Source organism: Camelus bactrianus, chromosome 23 (assembly GCF_048773025.1).
Source record: "Camelus bactrianus isolate YW-2024 breed Bactrian camel chromosome 23, ASM4877302v1, whole genome shotgun sequence".
In the NCBI taxonomy this organism is placed as follows: domain Eukaryota; kingdom Metazoa; phylum Chordata; class Mammalia; order Artiodactyla; family Camelidae; genus Camelus; species Camelus bactrianus.
This window is the reverse complement of record NC_133561.1, coordinates 12022940-12043487: the sequence shown is the minus strand read 5'-3', so window position 1 is coordinate 12043487 and position 20548 is coordinate 12022940. Positions and strand designations below refer to the sequence as shown.

General features: G+C 41.0%; 1 protein-coding gene across 3 annotated transcripts in view; it reads right to left on the bottom strand.

The window, feature by feature from the left end:
• Positions 1-228: 228 nt before the first annotated feature.
• Positions 229-20548, bottom strand: part of TGFB2 (transforming growth factor beta 2) — a 79199-nt gene continuing 58879 nt past the window's right edge. For 2 of the 3 annotated variants that reach the window (XM_010974011.3, XM_010974012.3), the window contains 5 exons: positions 11206-11338; positions 10971-11081; positions 9261-9438; positions 7876-8029; positions 229-4914 (listed from right to left, as the gene is read on the bottom strand). In XM_010974011.3, coding sequence (XP_010972313.1) covers positions 4756-4914; positions 7876-8029; positions 9261-9438; positions 10971-11081; positions 11206-11338 — 735 coding nt within the window. In that variant the 3' untranslated portion in view covers positions 229-4755. The remainder of the gene's footprint in view (positions 4915-7875; positions 8030-9260; positions 9439-10970; positions 11082-11205; positions 11339-20548) is intronic. The other variant, XM_010974013.3, reaches the window with a different exon arrangement.

Below are 20548 nucleotides of genomic sequence, written 5' to 3'. Positions count from 1 at the left end.
TAAAATAACCATGATTAATATGCTAAGGGCTCTAATAAATAAAGTAGACGGCATGCAAGAACAGAAGGGCAAGTAAGCAGAGAGACAGAAATCCTAAGAAAGAACTGAAAAGAAATGCTAGAGAATTAAAAGGCAAGGTACAAATGTGAGCCACATATGTAATTTTAAATTTTCTGGTAATTGGTAATTCTGTTAAAAAAAAAAAAAAAAAAAAAGAAACAGGTGAAATGATTTCAATAATACACTTTATTTAATCCCATACATCCAAAATAGTATTCTTTAGACATGTAATCAGTATTAAAAAAGTAATGAGACATTTTACATTCTTTTTTTTTTTCTTTGGTACCAAGTCTTCAAAATCTGGTGTGTATATTTCACCTTGGAATATCTTCATTCAGATGCGTCATATTTCAACTGCATGAAAGCCACAGATGGCTAGTAGCTCGTGTGTTGGACAATGAGGTTCTAGACCCTCCTCTTACACACTGGGTGATCTTGGACATGCAATTTAACCATTCAGAATCTGCTCACTTCCCTGTAAAATGGAGTTCTCTCAAGACAATCTATATCATAGGGTGAAATGTGAGGTTACCAGAGAACCATACCCAGTGGGCCATTGGCAAACTGGAGTTCTTATTGTCCGCATCTTCGAGAATGGGTCCTTCAACGTGCCGCCTGGTCTCTGCTACTTTGGATTTCAGTTGGTGGACTTAAGCAAAACTTCACCTGAGCATTTCCCCTATTATTTTAAACCATTTCTGGTCAGTCATGCAACCAAAATGTTAACAAATAAAGTGACAGAATATTCTCAGGAAGAACTGATGGCTTGATTCATTGATGAGATTAGGATCAGGAGGGTTTTTGCACATTCAGTATCAAGAGGGAGTCTGGCTCCAGGTCCCAGTTTGAGTACGTTAAAAAGCTCATTAAAACAGGATCGCTGAGAAGCCAAGAACTGCATGGGAAACACTGTTAAGACTACGGATTTACTGAGCATCAATCAACTACCGGCCAAACACCAAAGTACTTTTCATACGTCAATTTACTTAACAATAGCAAGGGCACAAAAACAAACACGCAAAGTCCTGTAAAGCAGGTCGTCTCATCCTCACTCTAAAGAAAGGAGACAGAGGCTCTGAGTGAGCTGATAGATTTGCCAAAGTTGATACAGCTCTTGGGTGATTCTCTTCATGACCCTGAGATACCCTCTTATTCTCACAGGTCAAGTAAAGGTGATGTGGGCTGGGCTGATAAGCTGGGTCCTGGCCGTCTTCAGAGAAGCATGGACTAACTGTTCTAAAGTCAAACATTTCCTCTATCTGAGTCGAGGTTAAAAGATGAAACACAGATGGTAGAAAAGGGAACCGGTTTCTATCCTCCCTGGACATTTGAACGGATGGTTTGTTTCTATGTGATGTTTAGACAACAGGCACAAACTAGTTCTTTCTTGAGATAAAGCAAGACAACCAGATGGAGCCACAAGTCCTTTTTTTTTTTTATTAGTTCTATTTATGCAGAGACTGGCAACTCACTTGCTAACTCTGGTCTTATAGGGAACAGCCAAGGAAGTTTGCGGGAATAGGGGTTTTTTTGGTGCAGTGGTAGGGGAGAAACAGAGAGGAGGAGCTGATCCCAAAGACCAACCCCAAAGAGCACATGGCTCTTGTTATATCTGGCTGGCTCAGCAACCATCCAAGTTATGGGGCTACAGGGGATACTGTCTAGACCAGTTCTTTTGGCCCTGGGGTTGGCAGAACACAGACCCAGAGAGCCAAAGCATGGTCCAAATATCTCTCTGCATTTTTTCTGGTAGACAGTCAAGCTGGATGGAAACTAAATCTCAAACAATTACCAAACAGCAATAAACAAGGGGAAAAAAAGACTGCACAGGGCTTTCTGCAGTCCTGGACAGATATATCCTGGCTCTTGAGTTATAAAGCATGACCTCTCTGGAGTGAATCTCTCTGAGAAAAAAAGCACAATCTTAAAGATGGGCTGACGTCTCTAGCTGGAGATCACCCTCACTGCCATCAGAGGCATTCTCTGTCTCCACGATGATACCGTGATAGGAAAAACACATCAACGTGTAATTGAAATAATTTATTTACCACTAGAGCACCACAAAAACAGACATACATTGTGTTAAAATACAGCGTAATCAGTCATCAAAATACAAAACAGCTAATCTTATGTTCCATTTTTTTGTTTAAAAAATCATGCCAACCATAAAATTGTACTGCTGTTTAACACATAAAAACTGCGGCCCCACCCCACCCACATACTAACATTTCCCCTGTTCCCGCCCAACTCCCACCCCTCCCCTGGCAATATTTACTTATGGGAAATAAAGGCCTTATAGAACCCTCAAACTAAAAAAAAAAAAAAAAAGATTCAAGAGATCTTAAAATAGAGCATTTAAAATATTATCAGTGCATTCATGAGGAAAGACAAAATAATACAAAACAAAATGTCATTCTATCTGATAGAAAAATACCTGCAGAAATAAAAGTGATTTACATAGAATGAATAGAGAAGTGGAAAAAAAAAATCAACACACTCAAATCTGGGATTGGGTTACAGCCACCCCAAGGGTTGTTTAGCACTGTGGCGTCCCATCTCTTGCTTTTCCAGTTTTCAAACTTCCAAATCCAATTTGTCATTTTAATAATGGTCAGGAAATCCCCCCCCCGAAAGAAGCATACTATATCAAACAACTTCACTCTGGATTCACACCTCACTGTGCTGTTCTTTAGGTAAAACTGCAAATATTCCATTGTCTTACCATTAATTTTTATCCTAAAGCTAAATAAGAGACAAGTGACAAAGTGACATACATATCCTACAAACCCTGGCATAAGGTTACCTTCTTGGCAAAAATGTGGCAAATCATGTATTCAGTTAAGGGAAATTCTAGCCTCTGATTTGATAACTCAATCAGAGGAAAGAAAAAATTTTTTGATCATGGGAGCACTTGCCTTGTGCCTTTTCAACGTTCAAAGAATACCTATAAAAACCTTAACTTTGATGAAATAAACTAAATGACTTATGCTGACCTGGGCTTTTTTTCTTCCTTTAAAAAAAAAAAATCAACAAAAATGTTAATCTTTGAATTTCCCCCTGAACACTAAAAACCCGATTAAAGAAAAAAAATGTTTCCTATGAACTGTCTGCTCTTTAATAACAGTAGAATTCTGCGAAAATGCTGATCCAACCAAGTTAGACTTTTCCTAAGTCAGTCACTAAGATTCTGAGTTCCAGTCAGATCCTTAAGCCCTTGTTAAAACTACAACATTTCACCTCAGTCATCTATTTTCCTAAAATAGAAGATTGTTAATGTCTGAATTGATTAGTAACGATGCTTAGATGATGAAGGAAAACTACCTCTTTTTACACAAGAAGAAAAAAGGACATGAGGACTCAGGTAGCTTATGTCATAATAATGGACAATGCAGAAGCACACGTGGAACAAATACCATCAAACACGTATTTGTAGTGCAAGTCAAAATATAGGGGCTTTACTCAAAAGTACTGGCCAGCTAAAGGAAACACACCACTCTGAGTGATCGTTAAAAAGAGCCCAAATTTAAGTCCAATCTAAATCAGAGTTGACAGTACTACAGACCATTAAAAATATGGTAAAAATTTACACATTACACATAAAGTAGTTAATGTTTTGATTTAATAGTTTGCAAAAGAGAGATCTGCAGACGTGTTTCCAATTACACCGGCTTCTACACCCATCTATTGTAATAACATAGGTCTGGTTACATACACCGAAACAAAGGAGAAACCTAGAGCACAACTATACAGCAATACTTTAAGGTCTGAAGTCTGACCAGTATGCATCAAAACATCTCAATGTCTCACTGGTTTACTAAACTGACAAAGAACCATTTACAATGAAAAAGAAAAGAAAAAAATCTTACAGACTTCTTCTGACTGAAAGTTTCCTTTATTTAACAGGCTTTTCCATTTTGAACCTTACAAGAAGCATCCTTAGACAGCTGGTGCACAGCGCATGGTTGCAGGGTCTTTTTCGTAATGCAGATTTGCTTGGTCATATGCTATCTCGCTTGCATTTTCATCCCGTTAATGTGACCTCTTTTTTTTTTTTTTTTTTTTTTTCCTGGCTCCTTTGAGTTCAAGTTCCTTAAGCCATCCTTGAGTTTCTGGCAAAGTTTTTGGTCTCCACTTTATACACCTGTTTTATTTTCCAAGGGTCATGAAATGTTCGTTATATAGTAACACACAATAAATAACTCACTGTTAACTCTAAGAGGGCGAATGGGAAGGGTGCCTACTGCAGAGCAATACAGAAAAATCAAGTGAGGCCTGGGGTAGGAACGGTATGTACAGCAACTCCACGTAACGGGATTTTCCTGTTTTTTGTTTTTTTTTTTTTTCTTTCACATAATTAACACTAACAAATTCTTCCAGTGTTTATTTTTTCTCTTAAAAAAAAAAAAGGTTTTGCTTCTCGTCTCTCTCACTTACAGAGTAGGTGAAATGTAGAATAAAGCCTTCAACTCTTTTTGTGTTTTTTTTTTTTTTCAGATGCCAGTTTTAACAAACAGAACACAAACTTCCAAAGTGTTTGAACTAGTACCGCTTGGTCAGATTTTTGTTTTTAACACTGATGAAGAAGCAAGGCTCTCTCGTGTTTTCTCGTTACAAACATCACCAATGTCGTCACCGCCATCACCACCATCAACATCGTCATCGTGTGATTATTGACTTGTCACTTTTCCAAGAATCTTAGCTGCATTTGCAAGACTTTACGATCATGTTGGAAAGCTGTTCGATCTTGGGTGTTTTGCCGATGTAGTAGAGAATGGTTAGCGGTTCTAAATCCTGGGACACGCAGCAAGGGGAGGCAGATGCTTCTGGATTTATGGTATTATATAAGCTGAGAACCTGAAAGGACACAGGAGAAGAAAGAAAACATAGGAAAAGATCAAAAAAGAAAAAAAAAGAAATTATTTTGTAAAAGAACCATCCTCTCTTGTTATCTTAGCAGTCATAGCACTCAGTAGGCAATTAAAAACATTTTTGGCTTCTATTTTCCTTTTCTTTCTTCTTCTTTTTTTTTTTTTTTTTCTTTTTTTGTGGAGGTACCAGGGGTTGAACCCAGGAGCATGCGCTCTACCACTGAGTTATGCCCATCCCCCCACACTTTCCTTTCCTTATCTTCCAATTATAGTCAGATTGGTATGTGTCCCTAGTAATCCCAGAAATCATCATTTTCCTACAGAATCCTTTTGTCATTCATTGTAAACAAATAATTCTGCAAAGGTCAGATTGGACAAAATTGCTCATTCAACAGATTTTGCAGTTTTCCCAGTAAGTCTTCACTTTTTTTTTTTAAATTGGAGTAAAGTCGGCTTCCTTTGACCACTGCTTTGTTGCACACACTTCCCAGGCGCCCGGAAAACTTGGTCCTTACAGCATTTCATCATGTGTTTACCGTTCTTTGTAACTGATGTTGCTCCATGAGTAGATATTTTCAATTCCCACCTAGATTAAGAGTTGCCTGGAGGCCAGGGACTCCATACACTTATCTTTTTTACCTTATACCCCTGGTAAGTCTTCTCTGGACAGTAAGACTCATGAGCCAGGAGAAGAAATGAATACATGGGTATGCAGAAGAATAATGCATTGAATTAAAACTCTCATCAGAGCGTTCATCTATCCTGAGGTAAAGCAAAAGACACCTGCCTGCAGAGTGAAATCTTTCCGTGATAAATATCTGTCTTCTCAGGCCAATCTACTGTCACCTAAATTTTCATTTAAAAGTAAAAAAAAAAAAAAAAGGCTTTTCATTTGTCATTGCTTCATAAATACAACCATGCGAAGAATGCCCTCAGAAGCAATCTATATTCTTAATTATTCACTTTGCTTCATTTTGCTTAAAATCATATAATAATATTATACTAACATTATAATAATACCAATCGACCCTCCATGTAGCTTTCCACATGGTAAATAGTGACTAAGTTGGAGGAGTGGAGAGCCGGTATTAGAATGAAAAGAAAGTTCTACAGTGAATCTTATCCCTTTAACCCCATTCTACATCAAAGGCGTAATGTGACTTCTCCCGATGGAAGTACGGCGCTCCCCTGGCGATGATAAAGAGACATTTCCAAGGATGCCATTAACGTGTTAGTCAAACAGCAAGTGACCTTTTCCTCGAGATTCACTGCAATGTTTTCAGGCTAAGACAGAAGATCTGTTCAGCACAGCAACACTGACTACTTTATTGAGCTACCTCTGGCTTCTTGGGTAAATGTCCAAACCACATATTTGTGACCATGACAGTTATTCTTCCTCTCTCCTTGAAAAACAAGCGTGGTCTCAGCCTTCACACACTCCCTCTGTGTATCAGGGAGGAGAATTATGTTTCTACTTGGCAGCTGGGCCTTGCCCACATTACAGCTACCGTTGCCACAGCCCAGATGAAGCAGCCTGGCCAGAGAGCTCAGACAAAGGGACAGGCATGAGCAAGCTTCCCTCACGTGGCCAGGCACGTGGTCAGCCCAGGGTGCCAAAATCCACAGGGGAGCTGGGAACACAGCCGAAGGAAGGGAGCCGTATTTGTCAATCTAGAGTTTAGCTTATGTCAGCATTTATAAATCAGTCGACTTCCTCTTCCACTAACACATGATTTTTCGTATCAATTAAAGAGGAATTTTATAATACAGATTGTCTAAAATAATTGATAACCCCTGAAGCCCTGAGTTCGGCTGAATGCATTCTGTGGCCTTGCTGGCAGCAGGTGCATTTTCCTACCCTGCAGTGAAGGCAGTTCTTCTAATGCTTCTTTAATAAGGAGATTTACAGAGGCATGACCCCAACGTGTAGCCACATTTCAGGAATTAAACTCTTAAGACAGAGCAAACGAAGGCCTGGTTATAAAACAAGGAAGCCTGCATTCCAAGCTTTGGTTTGTCACCAACTATTTGATCTTGGGCAAGTCATCTACATGATCCAGACTCCAAGTTATTTTTTTAAAAAATGAAAGGTTTGGACAAGATAACTTAGGATGTCCTTTCCATCTCTAGAATCTTACATTATGAGGCACAGGAAGAAGCATCTAGACAAACATCATTATTACATAGAAAAAGTCTTTGCTAATCTGGGCTGGGAGCCCCTGGCATCCAATCTAGGATTAACCTTCTCTCCTCATTGAAGTGACTTAATAAAACACTCAGATTCTCGTTTACTTTGGGTTGTGTGAAAAAAGACTTAGAGATACTGATTTTCAAATCATTTTCACATGTATCATCTTGAAGAGTTCTTCACATCAATTCTAGAGTTTGACATGATTATTTTAAAGATAATGTTTAATTACAGACATTCTTTTTTACTGATATGGAACTGAGGTTTGGAGAAGGAACATGATTTTATAATCGTCATGCACTAGTGACTCACTCTGCCAAAGCATCCACCGAAGTCCTCAGTGTTTTTTCTAATGTGACAGTCCCTGATGGAGGTGGCAACAGAGCCTTTTTTTTAGAAGGGGACTGGGTCCCTGCACATCTTAACAGTACCTGCTATGAAGCAGTGTATTGATTCTACCTATTTATGTTTACAGCTGTTGAGAATATAAAACAAAGAAAAAACATTCAACAAAATTGCCCTCGAGTTGATTATAGTCTAGTTGGGAAGACCAGACCTACTGTCCAAATTCATCATCGTTACTTTCTGAGTTCACCTACAACCTGCATTCTTTCCCATCACTCAAAAGGATTTCTCCAACACGCATTCATTTGCGATGGCAAAAGGGCACCAGGCTATTTAGAGTTCATTTGGAAATGCTTTCAAGAGGTTCATATTCACCGCCCAAGAACAGAAGAGACAAGGGAGCCACGGACTTACCCTGCTGTGCTGAGTGTCTGAGCTCCACAGATACGGGCAGGCTCCGGCACAGAAGTTAGCATTGTACCCTTTGGGTTCATGTATCCATTTCCACCCAAGATCCCTCTTGAAATCAATGTAAAGTGGACGCAGGCAGCAATTATCCTGCACATTTCTAGTAAAAGAAAGAGCAATGGAGATTTTAAAGCTGAGTTCCCCCTGCTGCTGCCCTTCATCCCAAATGGGAAAAATGACTCATTCATTTATTCAACAAATATCTGTGAGCAAATGCCAGGTCCTATCAGTCATATTGAGATCTCGAGTGACTTTCATGGTGGGGTGTTAATGGGGATTCTCTAGCCTGCTTTCCCTTAGGACTTCTAGACCCTAATCGCCCTTGTCTGTGACCTCAAAACTCAAATCCTTCCCTTGCATGACAAGATATAAGCAGAGAGGTGGCGGATGGAGACCCAGCCCCTTCCAGCCAACACCGCGCAGTTTCACCAACCAGCCTCTATTGCCTTTTCAAATATAAAACAGAGGAGGTACAATAGCTATTTTCAAAAAACCATTTAAGGCATATTCCTTTGAGAATAAATCCTTGATTTCATTTCCTGTCCCTTGATCTAGGAATGAACCAGAGATCAAGATACATGGAGTCTTGCTTAGAGCAACCACTGGCTCCGGCAACAAAAAACACACCATTTCTCTCGTGAACTCAGACACTCGGAGCACTTTATCAGTGAGGACCCCTCACTGCCCAGTGGCTCATGACAGAAAGAAAGAGCCTTCTTCCTTACTAGGCTCGATAAGAAACCACAGAAGAACATGCACCCTTTGCCTCCATGAACTCACATGGGAATGGGAAATAAATGCATGTCAACCCTCCCTTCTCTCATATTCTGCAGCAAAAGACCCAAAAAATAGCATTCTCTTCTGTCTCTCTCGTCACTGTGACCGTGAAGGAGGTTTGACCACGTGTCCTCTGCCGGGGTGGGGGGGGCAAAGGTGTCTACGGAGGCTAAGTCTTCCTAATCAGGGAGCCACCACCATTGTGCACCTCAACTAAACTTATTTTTGCTCTGGGGAGCAGGGGGCTCCTTTTCTTCTTCAGCCTCAAAGTACTTCAGGGGTATTTGGGGGAAAAAAAATTCAGGGGGCTAGTTTTCTCCCTTCACAGTTGGTTCATTGCTAAAGAACTGATGAATTGATGAATGCAACACAGAAATGACCACTGTAAGCCCCCAGGAAGGACGATGGTACGAAATCTGACCTCCCTACCACTCTTTTCCCAGCTTTGAGCAATGAGTGCAGTTCCAGTTAGTTTTTAGGAAAAGGGAGGGGAAGGCAGGACAAGAGTTAACAGACACAAGTACTTTGTGGGTTTTATTTTTATTTGCTTTTACCTAAAGCAATAAGCTGCATCCAAAGCACGCTTCTTCCGCCGGTTGGATGGTTGCGACTCAAGTCTGTAGGAGGGCAACAACATTAGCAGGAGATGTGGGGTCTTCCCACTGTTTTTTTTCCTAGTGGACTTTATAGTTTTCTGATCACCACTGGTATATGTGGAGGTGCCATCAATACCTTGAAAAAATGCATTTGGGTAATAAACATTTAGCTTTACCTTCATCAAATATAATCAGCCATATTCTTTTCTTTTTTTTTTTCCTTTGCCTATGGTCACAAAGAGCGGTGATGACCACCCCAGCCGCAGCAGCTGGCTCCAGCCATCCCCCATGGAAACGGACAGGATTACTGCAGGTGACAAGGAACTCTTCTAAATGGGGCTCTTGTCAGAAGGCAGTTCGGTGTCCAAGGCAGGCCCTGGTGGTTATGAAAGTCACTACAGAAGAAGTCTTTGACCTCTAGTCCAAGGGCAATCCAAGCAGTTTATTTTAGTCGGTCCTCAGTTTAGGCTGTGTTCAACCCCTCAACGACTGAACACAGGGCAATAGAACGTGCCTTGTCACCCGCTGGTCCGCTCTCCTGCTGGGACTGCTAAACTCAAAAGACTCTCCTAGTGAACAGAAACTGACACTTACACTCAGTTGCAGTGAATCGGGTTCAAGGGAAACAGAAGTCACCCTTACCTAATGCTATTTTGGGAAGCGGTGAAGAAAGGGCTTTTTCATTTATTTTATGGCATCCTCAACACTTTCCTGATTCCATCTGAGATGGAGAAACTCGAGCTCCCCCAAGCATGCTCCGGAGATTGCCAGTTTAAGCATTTAATCTCCACACTCTAGAGAATCATGACTAGGTTAGAGACTGAAATAAATCTCTAGACCTCTGGGAGCATTTTTCCATGAGCAAGGGTCACTGCAGCCTTCTGCAAATGGACGGAGGTCCCAGGCAGCGTTAGTTAGAGAAGGAGGATCAGCTCCCTGAGCTGGGGGCGTGGAGCCAGTGCTGCACAGACACACAGTCCAGACTCCCCCCTCCACCGCGCATCATCCAACAACTTGTTACCTAACACAAGATGTGACTCGAACCCCGGGCATCTCCTCGTTCTCCTTGACTTTTGGCTAATTCACTAAAAGGTGAGCAAGGATATGGGGGAGACTAAAACCTTGTTATGTGTTTATAAACTGTGATGGAAGTCTGCAAAGGAAGCCACATGGACTATGGGCACCAGCAAGGAGAGGCAGAGAGTTTTGATACGGGTTAAGGTTAGTTAAAGAGGCTGGGGTGGGAGGAGACGCCCTTCTGTGAAATACGGTTATGGGTTCCTGACATGGGGTTTGGGGGGATTATCAATGGATGTCCTTGAATGTATGTTTCTTCTTCTCCTATAATATTCGCGTAGATGGAATGTTGGATTACTTAAATGAAGCCTACGGGGATTAACAGGCTATCTAAGAATCTGGAAGGTTGGCCAATCTGTCAGTATCACCAAGGCATCCCTGGGTATTGAACAGTGTAAACGGAGAACCAGCCCCCTTTTCCAACCTTCCTGTCTTCACATATTTCTCCAACCACATCTTTGTCCAAATAAATGAAACTCCCCACGCCTCACCCAGCAATCTCGTTTCCATGTGCAAACTGACTTCATCCCCCTTGAGATTATCAACAGAGTCCCTTCCCTCCCGCACCTCACAGGACCAAGTTTCAGTTACCTGCAAATCGTGCTTCTAGTTCTTCACTTTTATTGGGGATGATGTAATTATTAGATGGTACAAAGGTGCAGCAAGGACAGTGTAAACTTATCTTAAATCCCAGGTTCCTATCTGGAAAACATCAAGTCAAGGAGGTCATTGGTCTGTGCATCTAATACCCCTAAATCTGCAATCAAATCTGACAATAACTTGGGATCGCTGAACATCTAAGGAGGAAAACAGAGGGTGGCTGTACCTTTATGGTGGAGCCATTCGTGAACAGCATCCGTGACATCAAAGGACAGCCATTCACCTTCCGCTCTCGTTTTCACGACTTTGCTGTCGATGTAGCGCTGGGTTGGAGACGTTAAATCTTTGGATTTGAGAATCTGAAGAAGGAAAGGGCAAGAGAAAAAGGCTCAGCTGGCATACTGACAGCATGACTGAACCCAAACCATTAACAGTATTCCAATTCATTATCTAAATTTAGCCCCACTCTCGTAGACCCACGTATTGTCATCTCAGCAGCATGGCCCCTATGCAGAAAAACATACCACCAGGCCAGATGCCATGAAAAATAGAGCTACTAAATCAGCTGTGTGTTATGATAAAGGTGACAGGAACCATAAAGCCAAGTGTCTAAAAGAAAGTGACGGTAATTATTTTCCTCCGCTGACATAAGCTTCGTGAGATTTCAGCCATAAATTCTGTGCCATTAAGTTAGAGGTTTTGTTGTTTTGCTTCCCTGCTTATTTCACTTGGGGAGCTGGGATGTGGGGAGAGATGGGAGGGTGGGTCCAGTTCAGAGGAGCCGGGATCACCTTCAGAAGGCTCTGAATTATAAGTAAATCTTCTAATAAAGAGAGAAAGGTCCTAACTTGGGTTCCTAAATCCACCAGCATTAAAGTATGTGGCATGCCTCAGCTTTTGAGGTAAGTCTCTCCCTGGGAATTTTTACTCTCAATGTGACTTGTTATGATTTAGAGAGATATTCCATCTCCCGCAGACTAAGAATGAATTTGGGCAGGAGCAATCTGGCACAGTGTGGAGTGAGAGTCTGAAAGGAAATCAGCCTGAACGCTGAGATTTTAGAAGGATGCATTTATTTCAAGTAAGTTAAGAGCAATTGCAGTATGTTCTTGGGTTTCTATGGGAGAAGAACATTTTAGATTTTTTTTTAATTCTGTCTTAAACGGATAGTGTTTTATGAACTAGTCAGACCACGATCCTAAGTATCCTAGAACTATATTAAATCCCTACCCAAACCCGTATCCTGCATTTCCTCGGTGCTTAGGGGCTCAAGCCCTGTTGTTTTATTCTTCCTTTCCTGACACCGAGTCTAAGAGTTCTGTGGTCATTTCATATATACGTGTTTGGTCTCTCCAACAAGTTCATAAACTTCTCCAGGGCAGGGATCATGTCTTCAATTTGATATCATTTCAAAGCATAGTGTTCAATGTAATCAGTGTCTATGAAATGACAATCTGCATGTCCAGAAAATGCATTTATTCTCTTTAAACCTTGCAAGACAAAAATGCATGATCTTCCTGCTGATTTTTAAATGCCCTTTCCTCCCACGTGTGCACATGACTTGTCTCAAGTAGTTCAACCACAAACACTTCTTAGAATATCTGGCATTATAGTAGACATTGTTTTCTGGATGAAGTAAGGATAGAAAAGGAAAAAAAATCATACAATTGTACTTTGGATGCCCTCATGAACTGTAGACAAAACTCACTCAACAAACCTGCCCCTGATAAGTGAAGAGAATGTCGGAGGCATGATGATTCTACCATTGGCAAGAGATGCCGTCTGTCGATTAAAGGAAGAAGAGAAACAGGAGTACTTCCGTGCTGAACTTTTGAACGCCAGCATGAGAGAGGCAAATATTTTAAGAAGATTATAATAATTGTTGGTACAAGATAAAAATTTAACATGTGGAACATATACACAGCTAATGCTGACATAAACCTGCAACTTTAAAGGTACAACTTCACAGCAGTCAATCCTCTGGAAATCAAACCTTGCCTTGAAAACACTCCCCGCTGGGCACATAAGTCACCGCTTACCCAATTCACAATAAATGGTATAATCAACCTAACACAGGATAACAATGGTTAAAAAAAATAGTTGAGAAGAAGTTTTCAGGCATCTCCATCTGCCTCATTGACTGAAAACTAATAACATTCTCCAAACTCATTTTTCCATCTTAAAATTTCTTCCCCTAGCTGACTTTCAATAATGATGCTTTATTTCAGAATGCTTTGTGTATTTGCTTTCCTCCTAATTAGCAGTGTATATCTTATGCATCTTTGTAACTCTAACATTTAGACACACTGCCTAGAACAAAACCTTGCTTTCATTGTTGAATTAATTACATATGATGAATACATACAGACATCAAATGCCCATGGATCTCCTTATGAGATCTATGTATATTATATCTCATACCTTAAGACACCATAGATACCCATGTATGTCTACATATGTGTGTGTACATATATACGTGTATAAACACACACACACAAAATCTCACTGAAAACACAGAGTTTTTTTTAAAGTCATGACCACCTTGACTAAGTAGGCAGAAAAAACACATACTGGTAAATCTATGGAAATTCTTCATCTCACAGAGAAAAAGGAAACCTAGATTATTTTATCTTAAAAGCAGATCAAGGAGGGGCAAAGAGATTCTGAACTTCTTTTTCTTTTTAAATCTCATTAGAAGATAAGTGCTTCCCCAGCCGCAGACCACTGGCAGGTTCTGACATCAGACAGCTTCACACTCTCACAAGGCTGAAAGGTCTTCCAAGTCTTTCTACCAGTTCAAGAACAGGCCAACGGAAACCACCCAAGAAAGACAGCTAGTGAGCGACATCATTCTGAAACAGGGAAGTGACTGTGGTCTTGTGTGTTTGTTGTCTTGAACTTACGACCAAGGAGTTCTTAAACCCACTTGTTACAATTTAACTCCATTCTTTCTTAGGCAGTCTTCCGTGGAAACAGGAAACAGCTGCTTTCCATCACTCATAGAATATCCCTCATATTCTTGGAGACTATTATTAAGTCCCCCTCAGCATGCAAAGGCTCCCTCTCTAAGCTAAATAAACCCAGTTCCTTTAGCCCATATTTAGAGGGGCAATTTCCCAAACCTTTAATCACCTAGGTCGCCAACAGGATGGATGATGCTATATAAAAGTGCTCCTCCCGCAGCTTTGTGATTTCGTTTCAGAACTGGCTAGAAAACCTTCTAATCACAACCCAAAGTCTCGAATCTTAACTTGCAAGTTATTTTCTTTCCAAGAATAGGCACAACCTCCCTATTCCCTGTTTATCGTCCATTTATCACCCACGCTAAGTGAAGCTGTAAGGGAAGACAATCAACCTACTGCTCTTGTCAGTTAGAACATTCTTACATTCAATAGTTGGTACAAAAATGGCCACATTGGTCAACTTCCCATTTTATGTTAGCCTCTGCTGTCTGCCTTTGTCCCGTCTCCCGACAACAAGTGTATTGAATGTTAACAGTCACGGATGTGCAGCTGTCGTTTTTGTCTAGAGCCACAGTCACTGCCGAATTCCTTTACACATCTTATCGCGACAAAGATAATTTAGTTGGACAGTAAAAGCTCTCTTAACTGGCCTCCATTTTACTGGCCAGATTAACCAGTATTCTGCGTTTGTTCTGTAACGCACATCGGTTAACGCTAGGGCTGTTGCTCTAGTATGCTCTGAGGACTTCTGCTCTTACCAGTTGAGTTGCATGCTTACCAAGAATCAGTTACATATTTTTCTAAACCTGTTTATGATAGTTAGACTTGCAATTGTAATTAAGTGGTCTAGAAACTGATGAAATACAGGATGAAAAGTAGAGAGTTGTTGCTTCTGTGAGAGCCAAGCTGAATGCCTTAGAAAGTCTTCATAAAGACACGTTGCTTTAAGCAAGTTTTGTTTCTCTCTCTCTCTCTTTTTTTTTTTTTTTTTTGAAAACAGTTTGGTGTTCCTCAAAAAGGTAAACATAGTTACCATGTGTTTTAGCAATTCTACTTTTAGGTGTATACCCAAAGAATTAAAAGCAGGAACTCAAACAGATACTTGTATGCCAATGTTCACAGCAGCACTGTTGGCAATAGCTGAATGATGAAAACAAGCCAAGTGTCCATCAACAGATATATGGATAAACGTAGTATATACACACAGCAGAATATTACAACACAGATGAATCTTGAAAGCATTATGCTACGTGAAATAAGCCAGACACCAAAGGACAAATAGTGTATGATTTCACATACATGAAATACCTAGAATAAGCAAATTCGTGAAGATATACAGTGGAATAGAGGTCACCAGGAGGGGGAGGGGTAGAGAGAATGGGGAGCTATCATTTTATGGGGACGGAGTTTCTGTTTTGAACAATGAAAATTTCTGGAAATGGACAGTGCTGATTGATGGTTGTAAAACACTGTGAATTTGCTTGATGCCACTGAACTGTATACTTTAAAAAAATATGGTTAAAGGCTAAATTTTATGTTATATATATTTCACCACAATAAATTTTTTAAAAAATTTTACATGTGGGAGAGATAGCCGTCAAACAAAGAACTAAAAGAATAAAAATCTAGAAGGATCCTAAACTCAGTATGCTTAGCAGTTGTCCTGAAACTTCTCTCTCTTCTTTAAGGAAACTAAAGACTAGAAATTATTGGTGACACACTATGGATGTGGTTTATGCAAAAAATAAGACGTGGGTTGGCAACAGGCAGAGCCACAGTCTAAGAAAAGTCCTTGGTCTTTTATTAAAAAAAAAAAACAACTCAGCATGTAAATTATGTGTGTGTTTATACATACATACATACATATATATATATATATATAATCTTAGGATAAAATATAAAGTTTGCTTCTCTTTCTCTTTCTCCCTCTCTCTCCCTCTCCCCCTCCTCTTTCTCAAGGTTTTACAATCCCTTGCTTTAACTGCCTTGTTTCTTTAAATAACAGACCAACAGCTGTTCCTGACTGAATCAGAAGAGCGCTTCTATCGCATTAAACATGAGATATAGCTGTCTCTTGCTTAGCTACCACCCACAGGGGTGCTGAATGGTACCCTCATTATGTTATTGATATGTACACATTATCTGTAATATGTGTAAAATACCCACATATCGCCTTTGGCAAGGCTCAGTTCTTCCCTGAATTACAAAACTCCCTACACAAAAGAATCCATTCATCTCTCTGCCACTGGAAACCAGCCAATCAGGGAGTGGAGAGCGAGGCAAATGCGACTGATGTTACCCAATAGTTTAGGGGCGCAAAAAAAATAAAAAAGAAAAAAAAAAAAAGAAAGAAAAGTCTAGATGCAAAATTGTAGACAGAGGAAATCTCAGTCTTAAAGGAATAGGCTGTAAATCAACTCAGGATTTGGCGTAGGCCCCAAGGGGCGACACTTCTTCTACTCCTAAGAGACACCGCAAAGAGTTATAAGAAAGCATTGGGAATTCTATTTTACTTCCCATATTCAGACATCAACAGATCTACAGGAGAACCAAGGGCTCCATTCAATCAGACTTCCAACGGAAAGAGAAATTTAACCATAGGGTGATAGAGAAAAACTGACACCAGGTTAACTAGTGTGGACCCATCTTGTTCTTTCTAAATGCTTTCTTTTTGTCTAAATTGAAGTGTAGTCCATTTATAATGTGTCAATTCCTGATGTACAGCTAAATGCTTTTAATGCATTAATGTTTACCGTTGCAAATGCTTGCAGTTGGCGTGCACGGAGAGGTGAGGGGATGAGGAATTAAACACTGGCCCTGCTGGCTCTGAGCAACTTTCTCTAAGCTCTGCCTTGCCTCCGGTCATGACTTCTGCGTCATGAAAGACTAGTCTCAGAGAGGTCCTTAGGGGCCACCTGCTCCAACCCAACACAACGCATCCTCTGATATCTTTGTCTCAGGACAGTGAACTTGCTGCTTTTTGAGAAAGAGCATCCCAATTTTGGCCATTTTGTAGGTTGAAATTTGTCTTTCTCTTGGACTTCAAATTTCCATCCACTCGTCTTAGTTAATAAGAGCACCATGGCTTCATCTTCATACAGTCCTGTCAGTCTTTCAAATGTTTAAACATTTGCACATTTTTCAAGTCTTCACAAAACCCTGTGAGGTGGACCTCATGGCCCTTATTATCCAAAAACCACAGCTGAAGGAGAAGCCTGAAGTACTGACCTGGGTCGCCAAAGCCCAGCAGGAAAACCTGGACTAACGTCTTGCTCTGTTAATACCAGGGGAGGGGGCTCTCTAACATTGGGCATATTTTGCTCTCTGGAACAAGATGTAAAATTCTCTTTCTTCTCTGTGTCAGCCCCCCATCACAGGAGGTGGCTTTCCTCAACTTCTTCCTTCAAGTCAAGATTCGAAGTGATTTCCCATCTTTGTCAAGGCCCTTTTCAACATCCCTCTCAAAATCAGGTCCTAGACTCCAGGCACAGCCCAGCAGAATATGGCAAATACACAGACTATGCCGAGTGGGGAGGGGAATGCCTTCGGCTTCCCTTGTTCTCATCACTTTTTTTTAATGCAAGCTCCTTATTTTTGGGTACCAGCCACATCGCAACATTGAGTCTAAACTTTTTGTAAAATAAAATCTTTGTTTTCACACAAACTGTTACATCAGATTTTCCACCCCGAGTCCTTTCTGGAATGACACAGAACAGAGAGAAAGAAATCAAGGAAGGCAAAGAGAGAAGGAAGGTTGGTTTTTCTAGCCAGTGGGGCTACAACTTCAGCCTGCATTAGACACACCTGGAGGGCTTATGAAAACATCTACAGAGCTTCTGACTTAATAGGGATGAACCTGGGGCAGAAGAATTAGCATTTCTAACATGTTCCTAAGGTGATGCTCAGCTCCAGGGACTACTCGGAGAACTACTGTTCTAGTCTATATTTACACAATTTATTTTTGAACCTAAGTGCAAATGACACGTGTCTCTGTTAATTTTAAACTTCTTATTTGACCTGGGTTTTTAGCATTTTAGAATCTCTCTGATACCTAAGTTTGTGATTCAGCATCTAAACTGTCCTTGCCCTGGTACCAGCAATGATGCATCCAATGTCTTCATCAGGTTGATTATAACAATGTTAAAAGACACAGAGCCAAAGCCATAACCTCGTGCTGTATCCTTAGTTACCTCATTTCTGCTTGGCCCTATTTCTTTAATCAACACCCTGTGGTTTGTTCTGTACAGCAGAAAAAAGTAGAACTTTACTAGTGCAAGTGAGGCGTGAGGCCCAGGTTAAGCCACAGTCCTGCTCATCTTTGCCAATGGACAATGCATTCCATACCCTCTGTGGTCCCTTAGGGTTTCTCTGAAGCATCCATGGGCTTGCCCAGTGCCTTTGGAAATCATTAGTGGAGGGAAAAAGTTCATAGGCTTTGAAGTCAGGCAAACCATGACTCACTGAATCTGTGACTTTCTTATTTAGGAAAGGCTTAGTAAAACCCAACTTGTATGTCTGTTAAAAGAATTAAATGACATAGAAGAGGCAACGTGCCTCAATGAAAACATTGCCTGGTTTTCAATAAATGTGAATTATTATTGCAACCTGTTCCTTACCTGGTCAAAATCTTCCAGAGGGCTTCTATGTCTAGTGAATAAAATCCAGATTCCTTAGATGAATAATTAAGACACAACTTGCCACCAACCGACCATCCTAGACTCACCTCCCATCCCTGGAAGCCTGATCTAAACACTCTCCCTGAAACATGTACTGCATGTCCCAAGCCCTGTGTTTAAACTGGTATCCTTATCAGAATGTCTTCTCCCCTCCTCTGATTTTTACCTAAAAACAAAAACAAGCCAAAAAACAAACAAAAATTCCTAGTCTTCAGTCCAGCTTCCAATGAAATGGTTATTTTCATTCCAAAGTCGATTTTCTTTTCCCAGCTTCCCAAGCAATTACTGGGTGTCCAGCCCCTTGTATGTGTGCATGTGAATGTCAGTTTCTCCCAGAGGAATGTCAAGCTCCTAAAAGACCGAGGGAAACACGGACTTATTTAAATCTCCACGAACTCTGTATTCTAGCTTGCGTCCACTAGTAGCTTAAGGAATACAAGGTCATCGATTTCGTTTTAGAGGAATCTGACTCTCTGGGTTGGAATCTTGATTAACACCTACACTTAGTCTCACGCAGACAGTGCACATTGGTGAAGGGATTTCTTGGCTTATCCGCAGAAGGAATGGGGGAAGGTACAGCTCAGTGGTAGAGTGTGTGCTTAGCAAGCATGAGGTCCTGGGTTCAATCCCCAGTACCTCTATTTAAAAAAAAAAAAAAAGAATAATTAAAAGAAGAAACACTTCTCAGAATTTTGCACATGTATATCACAGAGACTTCATAGGTAGATGGACAGACAGACAGACATCTATGTCTGTATATCCATATCCTATCAATCTATGTATGATGACAAAGAATCAGCAGACAATGTCAACAATTTTGTACTGTATTTTACCCTCTCGACCTAATGTGTTTCATCGCGGGAATGAAAATGAGAAAAACCAAGAAAGTGAATTTCCCAGTTTTAGAAAGAGGGGCCTTAGAGAGACTCCGAACTGGGTAAATGGCATCTCTCCCGTGGAGGCACGGTGGTGGCTCTCTGCCTCTGCCTAACCGCAGCCTCCTTGAACAAGGCTGGGTCACTTCGGGGTGTCTCCAGGCTGAAACACGGCATGACAGCCCTTCAGAAAGTGGCCTCACAGACCCAGCTCTTATCAGCCTGTAATGATCACAGCTCCTTTGTGAGCGCACCCTGCTGAAAGGTCAGACATAAGGCATGTTTCACAAGAGCTCGCGAGAGCCTGCGTAGCTGACGCCTATGGAATACGCATCAGCTCCAAATTAAGACTCATGTAAAAATACAGTCTCTTTGGAGCTCAGATATCTTCATTATTACATCCCGGTATTAACTCTTACTCTTTACAGTACCAAGTAATGCACACTGGTAAGTTCCTAAATTACACGGATCCCTGCGCGTTATAATAAAGTATGGCATACAGAGGTCTTTAATGACCTTTATGGAAATGACACCAACAGGCTACACACACACACACACACACACACACAGGAAAGCCTGAGATGAAAACACCTCATAATTCCCTATTGTTTCCTTCCCCTTTTTTCATCCCCCACACTTGGGCCCTTGTGCTGGCGGCACGTGCACATGAGCAAGCACATGCATCTCTCCAGGTCCGAGGGATGAAGGAGCCCTTTGTGTAAACGGAGAGTCTCTGCACTATGGCAGCTCAGGAGCATTCACAAGACCATCAGATATAAATCACATAGCGGAGAAAAGAAAAGATTCAACTAGACTGAAGCCACCCAGCTCAGGCAAGGAGAGAGGTCTGCTCAGTCCAATGGTCAGTGATGGAAGCTGAAGGGAAATGAAGTCAAGGCCACAGGTCAAGGCAGTCGCTGGGGCTGAGCCCCGCAGCCTAGTCCAAAGGATGCTGGTAATTACCCAGTTGTTTCCTGCTCTGCGGGGAATGAGTCTCCCCAACAAAGAGCCAAGCTCCCTGGGGCCATATCTTCCGATTTTCTTATTTGCTCTCC